The 23,960-nt window shown below is 40.5% G+C and overlaps 6 protein-coding genes, 1 long non-coding RNA gene and 1 pseudogene across 7 annotated transcripts; 4 read left to right on the top strand and 4 right to left on the bottom strand.

Annotated features, from left to right (window-relative positions):
- The first annotated feature begins 124 nt into the window (after positions 1-124).
- LOC135796386 (dnaJ homolog subfamily C member 28) lies at positions 125-2,441 on the top strand. The gene is given in 7 exon segments (XM_065308399.1): positions 125-195; positions 964-1,091; positions 1,152-1,221; positions 1,224-1,559; positions 1,562-1,583; positions 1,640-1,978; positions 1,980-2,441. Coding segments are annotated over 6 exon segments (1,092 nt in total). The 5' UTR covers positions 125-195; positions 964-977; the 3' UTR covers positions 2,191-2,441.
- On the bottom strand, positions 2,136-5,582 carry Gart (trifunctional purine biosynthetic protein adenosine-3 Gart). The gene is given in 12 exon segments (XM_065308386.1): positions 2,136-2,385; positions 2,463-2,542; positions 2,545-2,719; positions 2,774-3,531; positions 3,534-4,250; positions 4,253-4,567; positions 4,570-4,911; positions 4,914-4,933; positions 4,996-5,133; positions 5,135-5,177; positions 5,180-5,240; positions 5,311-5,582. Coding segments are annotated over 12 exon segments (3,000 nt in total). The 5' UTR covers positions 5,479-5,582; the 3' UTR covers positions 2,136-2,202.
- A 258-nt stretch (positions 5,583-5,840) lies between these two features.
- ave (Protein aveugle) lies at positions 5,841-6,843 on the top strand. The gene is given in 3 exon segments (XM_065308422.1): positions 5,841-6,388; positions 6,458-6,677; positions 6,680-6,843. Coding segments are annotated over 3 exon segments (348 nt in total). The 5' UTR covers positions 5,841-6,352; the 3' UTR covers positions 6,772-6,843.
- Positions 6,830-8,272, bottom strand: LOC135796419 (uncharacterized). Its single transcript, XR_010549340.1, has 3 exons — positions 7,870-8,272; positions 7,071-7,807; positions 6,830-7,008 (listed from the first exon to the last, which is right to left on the bottom strand). It is a non-coding gene; the product is annotated as an uncharacterized lncRNA (long non-coding RNA).
- A 355-nt stretch (positions 8,273-8,627) lies between these two features.
- On the bottom strand, positions 8,628-13,313 carry LOC135793883 (uncharacterized). Its single transcript, XM_065305001.1, has 4 exons — positions 13,075-13,313; positions 9,969-10,432; positions 9,495-9,895; positions 8,628-9,441 (listed from the first exon to the last, which is right to left on the bottom strand). Exons 1-4 carry the CDS (start codon positions 13,210-13,212, stop codon positions 9,059-9,061), a joined length of 1,386 nt encoding a protein of 461 aa, XP_065161073.1. The 5' UTR covers positions 13,213-13,313; the 3' UTR covers positions 8,628-9,058.
- Positions 13,314-15,373: 2,060 nt separating this feature from the next.
- LOC135803435 (SET domain-containing protein SmydA-8-like) lies at positions 15,374-19,601 on the bottom strand. The gene is given in 9 exon segments (XM_065317048.1): positions 15,374-15,766; positions 15,769-15,921; positions 16,177-16,436; positions 16,649-16,905; positions 16,965-17,308; positions 17,311-17,522; positions 17,975-18,109; positions 18,632-18,786; positions 19,312-19,601. Coding segments are annotated over 8 exon segments (1,509 nt in total). The 5' UTR covers positions 18,703-18,786; positions 19,312-19,601; the 3' UTR covers positions 15,374-15,689.
- An 890-nt stretch (positions 19,602-20,491) lies between these two features.
- Positions 20,492-22,655, top strand: LOC135803427 (SET domain-containing protein SmydA-8-like; annotated as a pseudogene).
- A 54-nt stretch (positions 22,656-22,709) lies between these two features.
- LOC135803399 (large ribosomal subunit protein eL34-like) lies at positions 22,710-23,875 on the top strand. Its single transcript, XM_065317002.1, has 3 exons — positions 22,710-22,850; positions 23,030-23,100; positions 23,314-23,875. Exons 2-3 carry the CDS (start codon positions 23,036-23,038, stop codon positions 23,594-23,596), a joined length of 348 nt encoding a protein of 115 aa, XP_065173074.1. The 5' UTR covers positions 22,710-22,850; positions 23,030-23,035; the 3' UTR covers positions 23,597-23,875.
- Positions 23,876-23,960: the final 85 nt, after the last annotated feature.

The following is a 23,960-nucleotide window of genomic DNA, read 5'->3' as shown; positions in this document are numbered from 1 at the left end:
TAACATGCATGAGAGAAAATGGAACAGTAATGGTATTATTATGTACTTGGGCATGCATAACTTGTTGGTTGTTAGTTTGCAACTAAAGCTTAATTTATATTTGGCTAACTAGTGCATTGGGGAAGGCGCTAGTTGCAATCAAACACGACATTTGTTTTGATCTCAATCGCGACGTCGGTGGATACAAGCAAACAGGTAACAGGAAAACAATCATCGCATAGCCGAAAACAAACGTGCCGTCGTTCCATGACGACACCGCATACTAGAGCAATTAACCGTTAGGCGCCCGTTCGCTCGGCACGCATCGTCGATCAAACGTCACCCGCGCACTTTTCGATCACCGCTTCGAACATGTCATCCCTCATCGCACAATCATGAATAAAACGCGCCGCGTGCACTGCGATGTAACATCGTTCACGAGATAGAAGCACGCCGAAAACAGCAACGTCAGCCAGCCGGAGAGCGCGACGCAGATTGCAACGTCCCCAGGCGCCTGAGTGCTAGAGCCCTGGCGGTCGCACCGCGCCGTCGACCGCGGGTGCAACTTGGGTTCGATTCTTGATCTACGTTATCAAAAGGTGGTACCTCCTTGCGCTTCTTGCCTTTCTTCTTCTCCCCATATTGGAAACGGACTGACGTCACGCGAACTCTGCCACAGTGCTGCGAGGAATCAACAGCGAGCAATCAGCAGAACCAGCCGAAACCGAATACACCAAACAGTATATTGTCAGAGTACATAGTTCCCTTGCGTCTTAACACGCAGTTACTCCGGCCGCACATGCGCAGAGCCGCTGGCGCGACATTCGAACCAGCGGAAACAAGATTTTCGCAAATAAATCGCTCGATTCGCGCATTGCTGACGACTTCATGCATTCTAATCCGAACGACATCATTAACAATCAAAACGGCATAGTTTTTAACAAGTGCTAACACTGTTTAATAACACTGCACTTTCTATCGCAGTTTGCGCTGCCGAGATGGCGCTGTACTTTACATCACAAATTTCCAGCACGCAAAGACGCAACATTCAAAGATATTTCATAGGATTGCAGAATTTCAATACCAAAAGCCGAAAAGAACGCGAATATAAAGTGAGTTTTACACAACTCATAAACACAAAATACTTCTTACCAAACTGTTGATGCTTGCAGAAGTGCTGTCAAATTTTGGAAATCCCTGAAACCTGTGATCAGGAACAGATTCGCCGAGCTTATTTACATCTCGCGAAAAATACCACCCGGATAATCCAAATGGCAACTTACAGAAATTTCAGGAAGTTGATCAAGCGTTTCGCACTTTGATTCAGAAAAAGGCGAGAGAGCGTTGGGACGTTGAAGACCAATACAGCATGAGCGAAGAGCAAGATACTCCTGACATCAAACACACTGCGCCTCAACACCGGCAATATTTATCCAATGAAGGAGTTGGTTCTGGAACACCCTTTCAACGCGAGAAACAGTACAGGCAAATGCGCGTCATGAACGCGGCGGACAATGTCCTCAAGCATCGAATTGCCAAAGTTACAGCTGAGGAAAATTCACTTGTTGAAAAGAAAGTTCCGCAAAACATAAAATTAAAACCAAGTATTTTTTTTCAAACAGTACACATGTCTGAAATTCTAATTGGTATTTCTTTTTAGATATGGTTTTGATCGGTTAGTTGAAGACTTGATTCAAGAATCGATGTCCAAGGGCGAGTTCAGCAATCTTTCCGGTTCCGGCAAACCGCTGAAAACCCACTCGGACGTAAACCCATACGTGGACTTTGTGACACACAAGATCAATCAAGTGTTGATCGACAATGGATTTACACCCGAGTGGATAACGCTGCAAAAGGAGATACGAGAGGAGATTGACAAGTTCAGGCAGGAATTAGCCACGGAGAGAGCCAATTTCGGCCCGCTTCCGCTCAACGAGTACGACCTGGTTGAATGGGAGTACACCATTCAGAAGTTTACCAAAGATATTATCGCAATTAACAAAAATTGACAAATTCAATCTGGTCGTGCCAATCTTGAACAAGCAAATGACCCAGATCGAACTCAAGCGGGAAGCAGACACGACGCTCAAACATGCCCGACCAGCCGATTCTAAACGGATCAAAAGGCAGGAAAACGCAAGTAGTAAAGCCGAGAATCAACAAGAACACAAAAATTTATTCAGTTTGTTAGAAGCCTACTTCAAAATGTAAATAGTTGGACATTCAGGACCATTGGATCTTGTTGTCGGAGCCAAGCCGCGCTTTACCAGTAGCGAGTAAACGCAGTGCGTTCGTGAAGGCGCGATGTTCAGCTGGACGCAGACGATCCTGCAATGTCTCCTCTGTGTCACCCACCAAGATCGGCACTGCTTCTTGCACAATAATCGCGCCTGAATCGATATCCGCCTGCAATTATAACTATTTAGTTATTGTATCTAGCGGAATAAATTGATTATACTATTCGTTGATTGCAATTGCATTACCTCGACGAAATGCACAGTGCATCCGGTAACTCTCACTCCCGCTTCAAGGGCTTGTTTGGCTCCGTGTGTTCCCTTAAAAGTGGCAGCAACGCGGGGTGAACATTGATCATCTTACCGTGCCACAAATTCGTAAATTTCTCAGTGAGGACACGCATAAATCCAGCCAGGCATATAAAGTCCACTTGGGCGTTCATTAACGCCGCCTGCATTGCCATATCGCACTCCTCCCTTGATCCGTAATTCTTTAAGCTGATAACCTATAGAAACAATATTCCTGCATCATATAATTTGATTATTTAATGAAAATGTACCTTTGTCGGGATTCCAGCGCGTTGTGCTCGTTGTAAACCTTCAACGCCATCTTTGTTCGAAATAACCAGCGCTATTTCTGCTCCCATGTGCTGCGCCGGATCTTGTGTAGCATCGATCAGTGCCTGCAGATTGGTACCACTTCCGGAAATTAATACGCCAACGCGTTTCTTGCTTCCAGAATGCATTTTTACTACGTGCGGGACATGTTGCTTCATTAGTGGTTCCCAAGCATCCCCAAAGTTGTCCACGATGACGTCGGGTGTACCCGCAGGACGTGCAAACACGCTGCCGATAACAGTCGCACCATGATGTTTCAGCATGGTGAGGAATTCGGCCTCATCGGATTTGTTCACGATGAGAATACCGCCAATCCCGCAGTTGAAAGTGCGGAGTAATTCATCCTGATTAACACCTCCAGCAGTCGCCAACCATGGGAATACGGCAGGTATCTTCCATTTCAGTGCATCAAGTCGAACTCCCAATTGAGGTGTAAGGACACGTGGAATGTTCTCGGTGAGACCACCACCCGTAATATGTGCGAATGCCTTAACTTTACCTGTACGCACCGCGGGTACCACTGCTTTGATGTAGATCTGTGTGGGTGTGAGTAGTTCCTCCCCGAAAGATTTACCAGTTGCACTGAAAGGCGCTTTGTCTTTGTAGTTCACACCAGCGACTTTCATAATCTTTCTGACTAAGCTGAATCCATTACTATGCACGCCCGACGACGGTAGTGCAATGACTGTGTCCCCGGAGTGATCTTGTCGATGTGCGGCATTAGATTGGTGCGCTCCACTGCGCCAACTGCAAATCCGGCGACGTCGTAGTCACCTGGCGGGTACATATCAGGCATTTCAGCGGTTTCGCCACCAACAAGCGCACAGCCAGCCTGGCGGCAACCTTCGGCAACGCCGGTGACCACTTGCTTAGCAACTTGGACATCCAGAGACCCGCATGCGTAATAATCAAGGAAGAATAAAGGTTCAGCACCATGGGCGAGTACATCATTAACGCACATCGCTACAAGATCAATGCCGATTGTATCGTGAATGCCCATTTCCTGGGCAATCTTTAATTTAGTACCAACTCCATCAGTACCAGATACAAGCAATGGATCCTTATAACCCGCTAATTTCGTATCAAAGAGACCTCCGAATCCGCCCAAACCTCCCATGACGCCAGCCCGATTCGTAGACTTAGCACACGGTTTAATATGATCCACCAACTCATTTCCAGCCGTGATGTCTACACCGGACGCTTTGTATGTTAGTTTACCACTGCTGAGGATGGCCTTGGCGATACCTTTGTGTGCAATATCAGTGCGGTGCTGTTCGCCGTCGAATCGAATGATTGAACAAGCCGTAGTTGCCTTTGCCGCGGCCATTGTAAGTTGAGGGGCCATTGCAACCGCAATCAAAACCCTTCCACCATTAGTCACCACCTTACCGTCTTTAATAGCAGTACCACAATGAAAACAACATGATCTTTCATTGTATCCACCTGCTCAATCCCACTGATGACCTGACCCTTAGATGAACTCTCAGGGTACCCTCGTGAAGCCATCACCACACCAACAGCGGAGACATTCTGCTTCCAGCGAAGATCAACCGCCGATAATTTACCAGTACAACATGAGTGCATCACTTCAAAGAAATCACTCTCCAACAAGGGTAGTATCACTTCCGTTTCGGGGTCACCAAAGCGGCAATTAAACTCTAGTACTTTCGGTCCATCCGGGGTTAACATCAACCCCGCGTACAACACCCCGACGAATTTTAAATTCTCCTTTGAAGCCCATCCATGGTGCGTTGCAGCACGACCTCCTGTACGTATTTCAATTGGTCTTGGTTCAAGAGCGGACATGGACAGTACGCGCCCATTCCGCCCGTGTTCGGTCCTTGATCGTTATTAAAAATGCGTTTGTGATCTTGAGCGGGTAGCATCGCTTTGATAGTCTTTCCGTCCGTAAAAGCAAGAACCGAAACCTCTTCACCTTGAAGGAGTTCTTCGACAACGACAACTTCCCCAGCAACTCCAAACTTTTTATCTGTGAGAATGAAGTCCACAGCATCGCAGGCTTCTTTCTTGTCGGCGGCAACAACGACACCTTTGCCCGCCGCCAAGCCACTGGCTTTACCACCAACGCGGGGAATGGTGCACTAAATAAATTAGTTATAACATAATATAAGTTCGTTTTAAAAATGTTGTTCAAATATTGTACCTGTTTATGAAATCTTTCGCTTCTTTTGCATTTGTGAAAGCTTTCCATCTGGCTGTAGGAATATTGTGGCGATCCATAAAGGCCTTCGACCAGTCCTTATCGGATTCGATTTTAGCCGCGTCTTTTCCGGACCAAAACCATGATTCCATTTTTGCTTAGGACATTAGCTATACCATTCGCGAGGGATCTTCGGGACCAACTGCCACCACGGTGATCTTGTTATTTATGCACCATTTTGCAACTTCCTACCCACGCAACAATTAACAATTAAAAAGTATGCATATGTAATTATAGTCGGTATAGTATTATACTTACTTCAAAGTTTTTGATATCCAATGGCACATTTTCGGTTTTCGGCAATTGCGCAATGGCAAAGCTCCCGGGGGCGGCGTAAATATTCTTGACCTTTTCACTGCGCGATATACACCAGGCGATCGCATGTTCCCTGCCGCCGCCGCCAATAATCAGTACGTTTGCAGACATTTCTCTTAAAATGTAAAAAATTACTTTATGTAATTTATGAATTAATGCAACGTGCGAGCGTTTGCAATCGCGCTGTCGTCAGCTGAAAGGATCGAATGTTGTGGCATTCAATTTCTATATAATAGCCGCATCAATGTTAAGCCGGCTAATCAGTTCAAATGGCGCAAGTAAAAGGTCGGATGTCAGCGTAACAACAAGATAAAAGAATTGTAGAAAACATTGCGTAACCAAATCCAAAGCAACAAATAAGCATCACGTCACGGAAATTGTTGTTAAGCAACTGTTTCTCATGAAGAAAACGTCTTTTACTGATATTTTACATACTTTCGAGTGCTGATAGGTAATATCATTTAGGTCATGAATAGAACCATTCACTATTCATAAATGCAGCAAGGCAAAACCGTTTGATATGGCGTGCGCTTAACCTATACAATTATTTTAGAAAATAATTGAATAAAACGGTTCATTTATTCACTTTACTAATTAACTAATTAATGAGAAAAATACAGTTACATATACTATGTATATGCTTGATTTTTGCTCATAAAACTAAAAGCAACCTACCGGTTTCGAAGATTGTAATTAAGGCACCAAACCACCTGTGAACGGAATAAGTCCGTGCACGCTATTTACAAATAAACAACATTATAAAGAAGAGAATCCAAGTCCCTCTTGCACACAATTTATTTTGTATTAAAAAACTAAATGTAGTCGAAGCATGCGCACAAACTGGTAGAATCAGGTACATATGTCCGACTAGTACAACCACGACTAGAACAGGATGGAGTGAAAACAGGTACGACATCCCTGCCGAATGTCAAAATTCCTTAATATTCTTCGTGGAGTTAATAGGTAGCGACAATCGCCTGTAAGTATGGTAGAAGCAACAATAAATACCGCAAAACCAAAGGTAAGTATCAAATTACTCTCATACAGTCACGATTCTATGTGATATTTGATAAATTCTGTTCGATTTTAGGTTAAAGTCACGAATGAAAGACCCCGTGAAAAACCAAAATCGATTTATTCATGGACTGTGAACGACGTGCAGAAGTGGTTACGCAGACACTGTGAAGATCTGTTTCAGCAATACAATTACCTCTTTCTTAAGAATCATATAACCGGCAGAACATTGCTGAGAATCAATGACAATTCACTCTTAAGATTAGGTGTAAAAGAGCAGAACCATCGAGGTGCAATCTGCAGGAGATTGTGAAGCTTAAACTCAAAACTGACATCATGGAAATCCGTGATTTACAATACAAAACAAGAATGTGCAACATCTTGATTTGAACTCATTAATTTAGGCCTTAATAGTGTTGTGATTATTAATTAATAGACATTAACAATAAATTTTTAACAAAACTTTATCACAGGTTGACAAAATCATATTAATACTTGAATTAATGCATGCTAACCTATTGCATGATAAGTATTCTTGGCAGCACCATCCGATTTTACAAATTTTTAAAGTTTAATAATAATTCATCTCCCATTCTTCTATTGTTTCATCTGGGGTAAGTGAGGAATCTGAAAAAGATGCTTCTGTTCAGTGTACTGATGGTTATTATTTATTAAATTATTTTATGCACCATTATCCCCAAAATACTCAGCATTATTCTCAAGATCAGGGCATGCCAAGGTAGATTTAAACTTTTGCTCATTGGATTGGCCTGCAGAAACCATTTGGTGGAAAACGGTTATTTGTCGGATCTATTTGAATTTGAATATTGATTTACCTACAATGAAAACAGGTATTTCAGTCTAAGTTAATCATGTTCTTACGTGTAATGTTTTTTGCATCAACGCCTGCAGTTCTGTTGCTAACTGTAGGATGATGTGATATTGTAGGAGGTGAAATCTGTCAAAATTATTGCTACATCTGATAGAATCATAAACGTTAGGAGTCTGGGCATTTCCGGCGAAACACTAGTTTTCTCCATGTCCTCCCTTTCTTGCTTCAAGAACTTGTTTGTTACACCAATAGTTGTGTGATCTCTGCAATTCCTCTATATCAATAAATTCGGGCTCAATTTTAGTTCGACCGTGTAATTGCTGACGAGGTACTGTTAAGTTATTTTGAGCATTGATTTTTCCAGTTCTACCATTAATATTTCAAGCGACGGGTTCTTTTAATTAGAAGATTATTTTCATCATGGCAAAATTGTGAATCATTTTGTGCCTCATCAATATCTTCAAATGTATCAACACTTGATAAATCAGATACATCTAACTCCAAATCTTCTCGTGGATTTATCACCACTAACTTGAAATGTTCGGGTTTTCTTCTGTTACTCGTTCAAATTTATACGACTTTACATACTCAAGTCTGTGAACGCACATAAGCTTCAAATTTTGACTTAAAACAAAATCAAAATAAATTATCCATACCGTTGTGCTTCTCGCTTAACGTATACTTGATGTACCAACGAATACAGCGGCCATTTGCAAAGCTGCTGCTTATCATCTCCATATACCTTTGTATTTCGTAGATATCGTCTCCGATTGTAACGAAGTTGTTCAAGGACTTCAGCCTGTGTTCGCCGATAGCCCTCTTTCAGCATTGCCTCCGTCAACTCTTTCAACGCGCGCTCGTTGTGATTGGAGAAGCCTAAAATCTTTTGAAAACTTGGGCTGCGCCAGTACTCGACCAAGAACGCGTTTTCATCATCTCCGAAACACGTGAATTGGATTTGTTTTGACTTTGCAGTCATTGCTATTTTTAACAAAATAAAATATTTTGTTGTAAAACTGTAAACGTATTTCTACTTTGGCTTTTCGTACTTGACAGTATTAAAATTATAAAGACAGACTTTTGACAATAATACTACAAAAGTAAAGAGTTGTCCTGACAACTTGTTTTTCTTTGTTTTATAGTAGTTGTAGGGTTATATATTTAAAGAGTGCAATTATTTTATGAAAATGCAACAATGTCAAAATATCGCGTTTTCAAAGTTTTTCGCCTTAATTTTTTGGGAAAACCTGATTTTTCATTGAGCAACTGGTTTTAAACCATAAACCAGTTAATTACACCTAAAAATTTGAGATATTTCCAGTTGATAGGATCCATCATCGTATTTATTAAATAGGATTTATTAAATCACAAATGGAAGATTACTAAAAAGATTTCGGAATTAATATAGACACAATTTCAGGCGTGAATATTATGTTATTGAAAATAAAACAATTGCATATCACATTGCGATTAAATACAGCAAATAAATAAATAATAACAAAAATAAATTAGTTAAATAAATAAAGTACAAACACGTGGGAATTTTGGCATCAAATTAAGTTAAAACATGCCGCACAACGCCCTGGAATGTTTGACAAAAGTCTAACTCTCTAGTTACTCGGGCGACCCGCGGACTCCTCCTCGTTTCAATGACGAGCTTCTCCTCCTCGTCATCATCCTCGTCTTCATCGTCGTCCGCCTGGGCTTCTTCATCGTCCTCGTCATTTTCAATAACTACATTGGGCTCCAAAATATCGCCGTCCACACTGCCGACTTCGATGTCTTTCTCTGAGTTTTTATCGGCGTCATCTTCATCAATGGCAATGTCATCGTCGGTCTTATCGTCTACATCGTCTTTATTCTCAACTTTTCGACGACAACTTCTGGTTGGGACTCGTCCTCGTCCATTAACATATACTTGCGGATGCCTTTCTCCAACATGTTGCGTAGTTTCTTGCTGTCTTTAATTACGTCAGCGTCTTCGGAAGCGCTACGCTTACGCTTGACACCGGCGCTGATACCAAACTTCATGTCGATGAGATCTTGATTGCCCGGATAGGCAAGTCTTTGTAGAACTCCACCCAACATTGGTAGCATTGTCACCATTTGAGTGCCAATAACACGATCAAACTCTAAACGTTGCTTTTCGATTTCAATGTGCTGCTTGGCTAATTCCAGGTTTTGCTTCTGAAGTTCAATTACTTCTTTCAGAAGGCTGTTTGCAGCTACTGAGAAAAAAAAGGATTTTTAAAATTATAATCATTTTTAAAGCGGTAAAAACTTACAATCGGTTTGTTGATTAGTCCCAATAACAGTCTGCATGCGATTAGGGGCGTTTTATCGCCATGGTTGACGTTGTTCAATATCAGTAAAGGAAAAGGTATGCCTCCCTTTTGGCCGGCAATCTGGCCGTTCTGCGTGACTTGTGAAGTAGGAAGTTGAATAGTAGGTACCATTGTGTTGGGCTTGAGCGCTGGCTGAATCGGAATGTGGGTTTTCAGAGTAGCCTGTGCGTTCACCGGCGCCTGCACCCGAAACTGTTGCACTGGCTGCGCTTGCAACGATGATGTTTTCTTCACTTGAATACTACCCTGTTGAATCGGAGGCAAAGGCTTAGCATTAGACACAATCGGTACCGCAGGCGATGCTGGCCCTTGCGATGCATCATCATCATATTCCGAACTGCAACAATAAGTGTTAATTATTTATTTATTAGATTTTAGAAAAACACATTTAACTGTTTCAAAATACTCACTTTACTGATTCATTTGTAGCCCAGGAATCGTTATCATCAATATCAATGTCATCGATTTCCTGTTTGACTTTAATATCCTCGAACTTCGTCTCCATTTGCTCTTCCAAGATTCGATCAGTGAGCTTGCGTGGATATTCCTTGGATAAAATTTCATCCATCGCCTTGAAATGCGGCCAGTCGGGGTCCACGGTACCGATGCCCGTGCCACTCGACATGCTCCGCTTGATGCGATGGTAAAGACACTTCAAATTACGAATGCGCGTTTTGATCTCGTCCGGAGTCCTGTAGAAACCGCGTTGTTGCATGTTGGCAGCTAGCAGACGCATCACGGGTGCCTTGCGGTGTGTAAGAAATAGCTTGTTCTGGATGGATGGGCTGCCCCAGAGCTGGATGAGCAATCGGGTTTCATCCTCGCGAAAATTTGCAGTGCGCTTCTTTTGGATGGTGCGCATCGTTTGATCTAACTGTGGAAGAGAACAATTAAAATTCATTAAAATTTATATTGCATATATTATAAATAATAAATAAAAATAACAAATATGAATTATGAATGCCATTTTTATGATTTTCTATTTATTAATAGTCGGCTTTATGCATAATACACTGGTTACTCTAAAATCAATCAACTTATTATGAAAAATTCATTAAAAATTCTTTCTATATAAAATTCTGCAGGTAATTGTGTGCAATGACCTGCGAAGATTTAATTTCATTAAAATTAATTGTCACCGGCAGTAATCGTAATTAATATTTTAATTGGAAATGTAAGTTTGTTTGTGCATTTGTGTTGCTTTCCACGAAAAATCACTAAACCAATTTTTCAAAAATTCTAGCAAAATTTTTAGGAAATTTTTGAACTATGAACAAAACAAATTTAACATAATCAAACATAACATAAGTTTTTGGCAAAAATATAATTTGCGGGATCTAAAATACAGGATAAAAGTTGTTATGGAGATCCCAATATGCATTATCAGCATTTTGGTTTCTTTAAAGTAAAATTAAAACCAGAAACCAGAAGTAATTAATTAACTAGGCGCCATTTTATTAAATTCTACGCGGGCGTACCGAACAAAGGTCAGTACTCAATAAATAATTCAGTATACCGTTCGAAAATATTGAATTAACCAGAAAAGCTTCAATAATTGTGCATTGCAAGTCCGTGACATCAATAAAATGAGTACCCTACATCTGATCAACGACGTTGCAATTCTCACGTGTATTGTCGCATGAAAAATACATATTTTATAACCATTTATGCAAGTGTAGTTATTGTATGTTATTGCGTCATATCTGCACTCGGCATTAAGATAATTTTAAAGCTTTAAAGTGACGAAAATCTACAAAATATAACATGAAAAGTTTTGAAAATTTTAGAAACAATTTTATTATGTGAAAATTGTAACTTGTACTATTAAAACATATATCAAAATCAGTTTCTTACAACTAGACCAGAAAAATACACCCGAAGTAAAAAGATTGTTCATGTGTTAGGGACTAGTTGTGATTTATACACATCGTAGACGCAAAAATGAAAGCGATGTGCGGTTATTGAGGGGTGCCAAGGAAACGCTCATAAAATGCACCAGGCGTTTGTGATTAGATGTGCTTCAAATGTTAGTGTGGTTTCATCTCAATGTTTTAAACGTTTACAATAAAATGCATTAAAGGACATTAACCATTAGAAGAACATGAAGAAAAGGAGAAATTTTATAAAATGGTACTTATAAATGTTGCATAATATTATCACCACAACCCAAGTATTTTTATAAAATTGTAGTAGTTCTCTGAAACATGTTAAAAACATGTGCAACGCAATAATCATTCCTGGAGTTATGAAGTTATTCCCGGAATAAACTAAATAGATTCTTCTAATGCGAGGTATTACGCCAATTAACTTTATCTCAATGCTTGTAAAAGTTGCTTGATTGTTATGATTATTTTCTTGTACAATCATGCATGGAATAAGAACAAAATCGCAAACAATGTAATGTAATTCTTGTTTAAATCAAGACTTATCGGAATTATCCTTTTATTAAGTATCCAGTAAAGTAGGTACATATTTTGATAAATGCTGAAAACTAATAGGAATATAAATAAACTTTTCAAACCTGCTGATAATGATTAATAGAATAATAGAATTTTTATCAAAATGAGAAATCCTTCGAGTGAAGGCATGCGTTTATTTTATTGGTAACCAATAACACCGAAAGCAAATAAGTGCCAGTGCATGACGCACACAAAAGCAACGATGATGACAACGTGCGCAACATGAGAACGCGCGCGAAAAATCAATATTCGCGCGTTGCGCTGAGAGCACTTTCCACGCCCGACACACGCTCCAGCCTGCGCATTCAACGCCGATCGCAAACCAAACTCGACCACCACACGAAACCACCACCGGAGATCGTCATCGCGCATTTCAGCAATCCCGCGACTATCGCAAAATCGCATGCATGCAGAGAAAATCTGTACACACCGAAAATCCAACAAGAACTCACATTAGACTGCATGGCGCCGGCGAGAGTCTGTCTGGTCCAACAGCCGCCAAAATTCAAACCACCACTCGCTTGTTCCTCCTCCTCCAACGCTTCGCAGCACGTGAAAGTCAGAGCGTCAGAGGCAACTTGTACTCGCACTCGGGCTTAGTCGAACGCAGGATGATCATTACCGGCACTCGCGCGAATTAATCGTCGATCGAGAAATGCACGAAAAGACGATTCGAGATTGATGGTGTAACTATAAGGGCTCGGTGGCGAGCGGTCGCCGGCGGTCGCGCTCAGTCTGGAAAAGCACGCAACCTACTGAAGCACGTACTGAACCGGCCGACTTGTGACTGAACCATCATGCTGATGAAGGATCGATAGCGTGCAAACGCACGTGTATGTCATGCGCAGATTACCGTACACTTAAGCTACGCTATGGGGCTGGCGGCGCGCGGCGCACACGAGTGGAGAGTATGTGTGTGCGTGCGCGCCGCCGAATGGGGAAGGCAGGAGGCTCACACGGCATCGCGCGCACGAGCGCGTTGTCCTTCCGAGCTTACAAAACTCTCACCCCACGGTGCCCGAGCTTCTCGCTCGCGCACCTTGATAATATGACTCACCATTGTTTGCTTGCTTTGTACGACATGGCCGAGTGACTGTCCCGCGAGGGGACTGCGGGCACGCTCTGCATCTACGCTTCCTATGGACTGGGATTTGGCGCGCACAATCACACACTTATATTCGATAATTTGACTCATCTTTCGCGAAATACACGGGTTAAAAAGCCGGTGAGGCTGGCCGAAATGTACGAGTTGGTAAATTTGATTGTTGTCAATTAATTTATTTACGCGTGACACTTTTGAATAGCATAATTACATTTTGTTTGTACAGTTTTAACAAACTACTACGCATCATTGTTAAATCGGGTGAGTTTGTTCAATAAGTAAGTAAATTACCAACGATAAAAATAACTGCAACATACGCAATTTAAATATTGTCAAATTTGTTTATTTATTAGAGTTTTCCTTGCTAAATGTATGAAATTGATATACAAATTTACAAATGTTTAATTATAGCGTGTAATAATTTGAACATATATATTTTGTAATTTCGAATTGTAAACTGTTGTTTAAAACCTTCTCACAGATTACACGTCATTGTATAATTATTAAACTTACCAAAAATTGCGCTACATCTCCTAACTATTACTGTACGCATTTTTTTCTTGAAATATTAACTGAAAATGCAGAAAATTGAAGAGACAATCATTGAACATCGTTTTATTTTGTTTGCTTATATTAAAATAACATATCGCAATAAAAATTTCTTAAATTCTCTTTAATAATCTAGGTAGTTACTCTACGTATACTCTTTCTTAATTATTTTATTAGTAGCTACCTGAAAATTGCAATAATTGTCAATTCAAGGCTTAATATTCGTAAAATGTATCACATTTTAGAATAATTGTTGAATTTATATTGCAATATAGAAAATTTATTGTTTTCTCGTACATTTTCAGAAATTAAAATTTAAGAAAAATAAATTATTTATCTTTAAATCAAGTTTTCATTTGTTTATATTACAAAGATCAACAATAATTACCTTGTTAAAATTTAGTGAATTAAATTTTCTATTTTGCTACAAATCTTTCTAGCTTTTTGAAACAGAAAAATGCTTACCAATACTACCTATTTTCTTACGCTTATTTTTTAATGTTATCTAAAAATGATAAAACTGCAATTCAGTATCTAACTAGTGCAAATGTGCAACACATTTTTATGCATTAAAATTAAAAAAATAAAAATATCAATCTTTAAATGCCAATTTGTTTATATTTGTAAAATGAACAAAAATTACCCTTTTACAATCTAATAATTAAATTTTATATTAATTGAAACACTTATCTTTCCCGCGTTGTCATAGATTTCAACTTCTTACAACTTCCATTCGGTTATATTTATATTGTGTCCACATTAGATCCGTGTTGGTTTTTTTTTCCCGTGTGTGCTTTACTTCTGCTCTAGGTAGCCATCCATTATTCAATTGTTATGCTCATGTGCGTGCATATGCAACGGCGCGGCGCACAGCTGTTGGGGGTTGAGTCGCAAGCTGTATTGTTTGCCCTAGTTGCACCCCGACCCGATATACCACCGATCGGGAGTGCAACGACTCGCCGGCCGCCGTACGTTACCGTCGCCGTGATGCCGGTTGGCGCCAATTTCGCGCCGCGTTAAAATTCTACCCGTTCGTTGGGCTGGGGCGAGCGCGATGGGAAACTCGAAACCTGAGAGAAAGTCTATTTGAATATAAGTGGAAGTAGTTGAACGGTGGAAGTAACGTTTCGAACTTGATACCAAACGAACCCCTTCAAAAAGTGAATGAAGAAGCTTGATGTAGATGCGTTTAAGTTTGCAATTTTGGTGTAAATGGTACATTTACCAATAGTTTTATATTATTTTATAGTATTTAGTATGTTTTCTATTTCATAGTTATTATAATTTAGGAAATATTAAAAGCAAAATATGAAACATTCTTCATGAACCTAAATTGATGCGAATTTAAAGTTACTTTGAATATAATTTGGGTTGATTTTTAATAAGAGTTGTATTTGTTTATATCGCGACAGTGACGTCCAAAAAGCTTACCACATTGGTAAAATTATTTGAAAAATCAATCGGAAAATAAATTTCAGGAATATTGATTGACACTGGCGTGAGAACTAAAGTTTCTTGTGTATTTAGTTCTTGTGTATTAAACTTTTTCGTATAATTTATTGGAATTGGAAATGCGTACCATTTGGCAAATATAGTGTACTAAAAAATAAGTGTCAGTCTTATAACCATTGTGTTTTGCAAATCAGTAAAATATCAGTATTTAAAAGCATACACAAAAATAAAAGAATGTACTGACGCAAGCTCTTAAACTCTATAAGCTGGCTTATCAGATAAAAGAGTGACGATTGTTTATGTGATCTTCTATTTTGTGCAATTATACTGTTTGTGTTAATGCAATGATCGGTTAATGGCTTAGTTTAGTACGAATTTACAGCAGAAACTAATCACATTTTGTCAATTTTATAAAAGAAACATTTTTCTACGGCATAATTTCATGATTAGACCACTAATCACTTCCGGAAACATTTTAAGAGTATAGGTACATTAAGTCAATACAACATAACAAAAACATTTATAATTGTTTTCAATCAGTTTTACGGTAAAATATGAAAACAAAACAATTAGATTTTGGTGAGCCATTCCCGCATCCGTATGAGAGCATCATCGGCGGCGGTGCTCATCATCCCTTCGGAAGAATGCGGGGCTCGTTGGCGAGGATGATGCAAGCTTCCTCTAAGCAACGCACCACCTCGCGTATCCGCGCACGCAGCTGATGCCGGCTGAGCAGATGCCGTTCGAATTGGCGCGTGGTAAGGATCAGCACCGGCGCGTGCAGCTCGTACAGCGTCACACCTGAAAGCACGCGAGACGTCAACGAAGCACAACACAACATACCACGCAAAAGTGCGATTGCTTTGTGCCACCCGGCCAACACCGACGATTCATTCACAAAGTGCACACAAAAGCGCACACAAAGCGCCCGTCAACGGTGGCACGCGCCAAACTTGTGATTTATTTACGCTTTTATCAATTCATCGATACAAACATCGGGAAGCAATACTGGAAATCAGCTGAGCTGAACTTCAATTTGATTGCCTGTATAATTACCTCTGATTCGTGTGTAGCCCGGTTCGATAACATCGAAAATCTTCAAAATCTCTTTGCAAATCTCCATTTTCCGGCGCAATTCTTCATCGGACATTTCATGTATAAGATACCCATTGATTTTCCCATACAATTGGCTCAAATTCAATTTCACCTCAAGATTTAAATAATGATTCGGATGCAGGACATTTCGGTACTTCTCCAGGAGGCTTTCCATCGCGCTGATATTGTTCGAATCAATTTCGTCCAATTCGCTTGATATCCTAGAAATTTGCGAGTATGTGAGTATGGAATAGTATGAAATAAGTAAAAAGTAAAACTAGGCCGCGTTTCCTTTCAAAGCAATCGATATGACGCCCTGCAGTCGAGCAGCAGCAACCCGAGTGCAGTTTGCAATGCGGCGTCGGGCGCGTATTGCACCAAATTGGCGCGTTGGGTGGAAATCGTCATCCTGTCACCGTCTTACGGGTCTTACCGATTCGTGAGCAGTTCCATGGCTTTCGCCGCAAGCGTATAGCCCGGACAGGCGGCTTTATTTTTGGCAGCTTTGTTACTGCAGCTCCACACTGCTTCGGGATTCAGCGGATCTTCGCTAAGGACCAACCCATCCTTGCACTTTGGACAGCGCAACGCACCGACGTAAGTGCCCAATTCGGTCTTGTCAGCGCAGCGCTGACAAGTGCAGGCGAAGAATTTATTTTCCAATAAATGTTCGCGTCTTTTCAAAGTACTCTGAAAACAGATTTATATGATTATCTTTAAACTCACGCATGCGCAATCTACACACACACCTGTAAAGTATAAGCGTAGCTTAATGTAATTGCTTGATTTGTTCGTATGGTAGTCGATGCCCGCACTGATAACTTATAATCCTGTTCCTCGTCGCAATGCGATGTGTTTGGTACGCAGTTGTGCGACATGAGAAACGCTGACGGATACAATCCGCGAATGTTGATGCCTTGTTGACCAATCTCGAACGCGTTGACTTCCAGCACACCACACATGCTGTGCACTTGCTCTTCAGTGTATTCCAGCTTCCAGTCTTTGACGACGCGATCGACAATCGTTTGGTTTAAGTTCCACACCTCCGGAATGTTGCGTCGAATGTTGTCGTGGTTCTCCATTGCCATTAGCTTTTGTATCCGAGCGGATCGGTTTCCTGCAGGAGAAAACATCGCAGCGGTACGATGCAGTAGAAGTTGACGCGCAGTTTGTCAAAATCGGTGTAGTCCAGAAAGTCGCCGGACTTACACTCCTGTAGGAGCTTACATTCGCGCTTTGTGTGGCCGTAGTGCGTCCATAGGGACTTGCACTGGTCTGAGCATAAGGGCCATTGGCAGGATTTGCATCTGTAATCGAATTAAAGCAATTAATCCGGGTGTGATGAAAGTTTGTGTTACTGGCGAGGTGCCAGAGTTGTTTCGAACATGAATTACAATCTCCCATCTCGACACTTGTAATTTATTCAGTTTTAATTCAGCGGGTAATTAGAATTTCATTCAAATTTCACATTAGAAAGGACTCTGCGATTTTCTTAGCGTAGATTTATATAAAACTAATTACGCGTGTAAAATTTTCTTTAAATTTTGCCATTTTTGGCTTCAGTGTTGAGAAAAATTGAATTTTCAGGTTGATTACATATCAAATGTCAAAGCTAACATGTAAAAAGCTTGTTGCTGTCATTCGCAATATTTAAAACATAGCAGAGTTTATTAGTGTGGTGCCAGTGACGACACAAGTTGTTCACACTTAAAACTACATTAAATTGATTTATAGCTGTAAATAAATGCAAATACCTCACGTATGGTTCATGTTCCGCGATTGATGATAACAGGCGATGCATTGGACGCGACAATCCGTGCAGGGCCCGACCACCAACGGTTTCTCGCTTAAAATAACATCGCCTGGGCTGAGGTCCTTGGCGGCGACCATGTACCTAAAACGAGAAGCTTAGAAACAAAGGCACCGCGCGCATTTCAACACTTTCCCAACTTTTCCGATTGACACACGCAGAAAGTAAATATTTAAAAATCGTAATTAACTGATGAAATCCAGTCGCAGGCCGTTTATCTGCAGATTCCCGGTAATTCGAAGGAATTGTTAAGTTTGTTCGCGATTTAAAGCGTAATATTTAAAACAAGATGCGATTAGAGTTGGCTGCGCGCCAGGCGCTTTCAGTAGACATCGTTCTTTTTGTTGCGTGGCTTTTTCTCTCATTGCTCCAGCACGCCGCATGGAGCCTTTCGCCTGTTTCCGCGTCGAGGTGGAATTCTGGCGCGTTGGCGTCGCCACTTGAACCCGTCGCAGTAATTGCAACAGCTATCAATCGTAACGAATCGTTACAAATATATCGATGTTTGTTGGCCTGCTTTGAGTTTTATTTATGATGTTTGAATATGTACACTCTGCGAATTGCGCATGTTTCACCAATTACTAGTTTATACACAACATGTTTTACCTTCCCATCACTTTTGACGTTCTCACCAGAAATGTCTTCCCATCTGAAAACTGCTTTGATATCTCATCCATCCCGTCTTCTGATATGTCTTTGATTTTATTATTCTTGGCTGTATCGCTGTTCTCTTTCGGATGGTGGAAATGCTTCTTTGATTTCTGAAATTTTATTCTATAAATGCACTTGATTTATGCGTTTAGCGCGTAATTAGTATGTGATGTAGTGTTGTAGCTGAAAACAATAATCGTGAAGCGAGACTATAAACGCGTAGCCGAAGTTATACGCACGTTTGGCACACTTCAAACAAACAGAATTTATTTATATTTGCGAAATGTCTTCGTAAATCGGCGCAAGTAATAAAACTCTAGATGACCAGCACGTGCGGCTATAATTTTCCGGCCGGACTTTCGCACTTTTCGGTTTATTAATGATTGCGGAGTATGCTCGACGCGAAACTAACTTTCGCGCTTTTCGGGCGCTCATGTGCAGCCGCGCGTAAATCGTTATCCATTGGTCAATTTCAAACGATTTAGAAAAATCCAAGGATACTAATTCTACCTTTATGCGTTTGTAGAATCTATCTGTTCTAGTCTCAAGTGTAACATTTATCGTGAACAGAACGACATTTATACAAAATTTAAATTTAGACAAATTTATCCGTTGCGAAAGAGATTTAGACTTACTTTTTATTTTTGCCATGATTTCCTCTCGAAGTCATTTTCAATAATTGGAAATGCTATGCATGTATATCAAGAGAGTTTCTTCTTGCTGGGATTCATTCCTGAGTGCATTCCGAATGTTGTTACTGCTCACGCCGATGATTGTTCTTGCGTGTGGGCCATTCTTCGTTTACGTAACGACAGGATTGCGGCGCCGGCCGGCGGGTGTCTGTCGTGGGTGTATTCGCGATACTGAGAAAGGAAAGCGCGTGTCGCATCGTTCCAAACGTTGGACACCACTACGCAACGCCGCCGATCCTGAGTGCAGAATACGTGCACGCCACATCAACATAAATGAAGGCATCGCTATAATAATGTAATGTAATGTTTATTTTAAGACAAACCACAAAACGCCGACTTTACGAACGACACGCCTCGCATTCACCCGATTACAAATCGGCGGAGACTTTGTTGGGAAAAACGCGCTCCGCCAACGCATCCTCGGAATGCACACAAAAAAATACAGACGCATGGACGCTCGAACATCATAAATCTAACTGATCATCATGATCGTGATCTAACATGTGATATAAACATCATAATATTTATAAATCTTTCCTTTTTTAAATTGATGTGAAAATTTTGATTTTGCGGCGGTGATTAATGCGTGAGTCAATTGAGCGTGTTTAAATAAACCCATATCATTCAGATTTATGCATCATACATTTCCTCTCGTTCTCGTTCACGTTCTCGTTCAGTGAATATGTATATTTTCCCAAGGCGGATTTATTATTAGTCGGCGTTGATTGATCGCGTTCGGCGGCCCACGACTTTCCGTTATAAACGCACATCCTTCCATATGGAGTGCTCATAATTGCAGTCATGTGACGTATATGTTTGTTTTATTCACACTGGAAACAATATAAGTACTTGTTTATAAAATAACTACACAGTGATTTAATGCGCATCCACGCATAAGTTGTAAATTCAAAGATTAGTTTTCCACTATAGAGAACACCAGCACCATCTAGATTTTCCCGGTAGATCAGAATAAACTCGTCTGGTGATGGTTTCCTGCTCATGATGGAATGCGCGGCGCTGTGCCGAGAACAATTTGAAAGCGTTTTCAAATAGAAATAGCTCCCGTATAGCTGATAGGTCGGTCCGCCGCCTGCGCTAAATACACTTATATTTATATTTATAGGCAGCGGCGAAGCGCGCACCTCCACATCTGGGGCCCACGCCATTGCATCGAGCGCGTCATGCGCGTCTGATGTAGGATGCCGCTCATCAACACTCAACGAACGCACGCAATTATTATTCACTAATTAATTCGCTCTAGTCAGTGCGGTGCTGATGTGAGCGGAGGCAATGTCTGAGGAACACAAAGAGTCCAGGAAGTGCAACTTGTGCAGCGAGCCAGCTGAGTCTCTCTGTGCAGGATGTCACACAGTTGCTTATTGCAGCAAGGAGCATCAAAAAGCTGACTGGAAGATTCACAAAAAGGAATGCAAACCATATCAGGTGAGTGTAAATAACAAAATTAAATTATTTTACGAAATAAACATGAGGGTTATAGATTCTGACCGATGATATCTTGGGACGACATTTGGTAGCTACCAGAAATTTAAAACCCGGAGATGTGGTGCTAAAGGAAGCTCCATTGATTTGGGGACCCGCACAATTAACGATTCCGGTGTGTCTGGGATGCGGGAAGGCGCTTAATGAAGACAACCAGAAACCGTGTTTGAAATGTGGTTGGCCAATGTGCAGTGACATTTGCCAAAACTCGCCGGCACATATACCCGAATGTTCCTACACGGTTAACAGAGGGGATAAGGTGAGACATGTGAAAAGGTCAAGTCAATAAATAATATTATTATATCTACAGGTTACTATAAGCATCTTCAATGTGTTAAATCCCACCTATCAATGCATCACACCCTTGAGAATCTTGTATAACAAGCAATTCTTGCCGAATGTTTGGCAAAAATCCAAACACTGCAGTCACACTGTGAAGAACGTAAGAAAACACCAAAGTACGAAAATGATCGCCTCATGGTAGCCACTTTCATCCGACGTTTTTAAACTGGATGTCGACGATGACTTGATTTTGCGAATTTGCGGAATTGTGAATGTAAATGGCCATGAGGTACCCCTGTCAACCCCACCGAATGTGGCAATTTATCACAGTGCATCCATGTTTGAGCATAACTGTCGCGCAAATCTATCAAAAACTTTCACTGCAAACGGTGAGATATTGTTAACGGTAGGCAGTAAAGGTATCGCCAAAGGTGAACATCTCTCTATATGCTACACTGATCCACTTTGGGGTACCACCAATCGCAGACATCATCTTCACGAAAGCAAATTTTTCTGGTGCAATTGCTCCAGGTGTCAGGATGTTACCGAATTTGGTACTTACTTCAGTTGTATCAAATGCATGGATAAGTATGTCTCTGAAAAATTAACAGAATACGACACATATGAGATATTTTTGGATTTTCAGAAGTTGTTCCGGCATAGCAACACCAAAATCTTTCCTTACTCTAGATGATGAAGCTAACAGCAACTGGGAGTGTCAAAATGTCAAAAACTCGTTCAAAACGAAGAAGTTAATGATCTAAATGAAGATCTTGGTAAACGTTTGCAAGACATGCAGAAAAATTCAGTGCAGGCGGCGAAGATTTTTATTAGCAATGCGGCGAAACATGTGCCTGGAAATCACTTTTATATAACCGATGTAAAACTAGCAATGAGTGAGATGATCGGTCAAGAGTTCCGAGGTGGAATTGCCGATGTCAGCGAAGAAGAACTCTTACTCAAAATCAAAGTATGCAAAGAATTACTAAGTCTGGCGGAAATTCTGGCACCGGCTGAAAATCGTATTCGTGGTTCATTATTCTTCGAGATACACTCAGCAATAGCCGAGCTTGGCCAACGCAGAGGAAGTCAAGGTCACGAGGGTCCTGATTATTTATTGGAATCTCTCACGGTAAAATTGATTGTTTTTCGAAAGATTTTATCTTTAATTGTATATTTGCAGGAATCGAAAAGTATCTAGTGCAGGCAATCGAAGCACTCAAGCATGAATCACCTGTAATGCCGGAAGGAAAAATTTTGGAACAAGCGAAGATAAATCTGCGTGATATCAATGTTCTATTGGCAACTGTTCGAGTGACAGTTGGTGCGACGCCTGCGTAAAATGTCTATCGACAAATTTAGTCTTCAACTTTGTGAAACAAATTCCTCTCTGAAACACTTTTTATGGCTTATTTCTTATTGAACTGAAACAATCAATGGTTTTATAATATTTATTAATATGAAGAATGACATTCGAATTGTATTTATTAAATATTTCACTTTAATTCACGTTTTTGAATTATAACCTACCTTAGAATTTTTAAACTCACATGACTTTGCACACGTAGTTCAAACAATGACCGTTCCGAATGGAGGCGCCACTAGCGTTCGGTAGAACACATTCATCCATATACTGAAGGCAGTCTGGGCAACTTCGTAGCAGCGGTCTCTAGCTTCCTTTTCCGCTCCGACTTCACGAAGTAAGTTAGCGCTGCAATAAGTAATCGACGATCATCGAGTCCGTGATGCGAAATATCCATTAAGTATCAATCGCAAAACGGGCAGTGGTCTTCGGCACACTAGATTCTATATATATTTCTGGCGCAAAGTGCTGGGATTCTCGTGAAAATTGTGAAAACTTATGGTGTTATTGTTTTAGGTTACAATGGTGCAACGGTTAGTTTTCAGGCGACGTCTGTCGTACAACACAAAATCTAACAGAAGACGCATGTAAGTTTACTTATTCTTTACTACCTCTCTCTGCTCAATTCATTGTACGGCACGTACATTAGCTTTAAATGATGATTGTCTGGCTAGAGTACTGACCAACATGAGGACAAACCCCTTTCGTTCGTTATCAATTTACTGAACATTCACCTGTGCCCGCTCTCAAGTTCTGTGCTTCACATTGCTACATATATCTAATTCTATGTTGTGTTTTAGCGTGCGTACTCCTGGTGGCAAATTGGTATACCAGTACCTTAAGAAGACTAAGAAGGTACCCAGATGTGGACAATGCAAAGACAAACTGAGAGGCATTATCCCAGCAAGGCCCCAGGAACGGTCTCGCATGTGTCGCCGTAAGAAAACTGTAAAACGTGCGTATGGTGGTGTACTATGCCACAAATGTGTCAAAGAGAAGATTGTGCGTGCCTTCCTTTTGGAAGAACAGAAGATTGTAGTATCAGTCCTCAAGGCACAGAATGCTAAGGGTAAAGGCAAATAGATGTCTTAACGTTTTAAATATATCATAAAAAGAATTATGTAAAATGGTAACATTGTCTGCCATGTCCGCAATTATCCTTTATATTGAGGCATTTTCTAGATCAGCATGTGCTTAATTGAGGTTATTAAACGAGTTCATAACATTCAGTTTATTTTATTTACAGATGAGGACTGCATAAAATGGTTAGATTTGAGTGAAATTGCAGTTGCGGCTAATACATACAGTTGTTGTTTACATTCTATTTTATGTTATATTAAAATCTAACTCTTGTCATCTCGACTGTTGTCTTTTTATTTTGGTTTGAATTTGTATTTGAATGCATGTGGATTATAAAGTGTCAATTGTCAGTGTTTATAGTAATGCA

This window comes from Atheta coriaria, unplaced genomic scaffold (genome assembly GCF_025399875.1).
Source record: "Atheta coriaria isolate IRGN ID8LTWV9N9 unplaced genomic scaffold, Caltech_Dcor_3.1 hic_scaffold_1_pilon, whole genome shotgun sequence".
NCBI classification, from domain to species: Eukaryota; Metazoa; Arthropoda; class Insecta; order Coleoptera; family Staphylinidae; genus Dalotia; species Dalotia coriaria.
Note: the sequence above shows the minus strand (reverse complement) of the source record. Positions and strands in the feature narration are given on the sequence as shown.

Coding starts and splice junctions, on each gene's coding strand:
- LOC135793883 (XM_065305001.1), bottom strand. CDS start 13,212: ATGAGTCAAATTATCGAATATAAGTGTGTGATTGTGCGCGCCAAATCC. Junction 9,896..9,968: donor GCTACAAATGAATCAGTAAA/GTGAGTATTTTG, acceptor TTATTGTTGCAG/TTCGGAATATGATGATGATG. Junction 9,442..9,494: donor AATCAACAAACCGATTGTAA/GTTTTTACCGCT, acceptor TTTTTTTCTCAG/TAGCTGCAAACAGCCTTCTG.
- LOC135803399 (XM_065317002.1), top strand. CDS start 23,036: ATGGTGCAACGGTTAGTTTTCAGGCGACGTCTGTCGTACAACACAAAA. Junction 23,101..23,313: donor AAATCTAACAGAAGACGCAT/GTAAGTTTACTT, acceptor GTTGTGTTTTAG/CGTGCGTACTCCTGGTGGCA.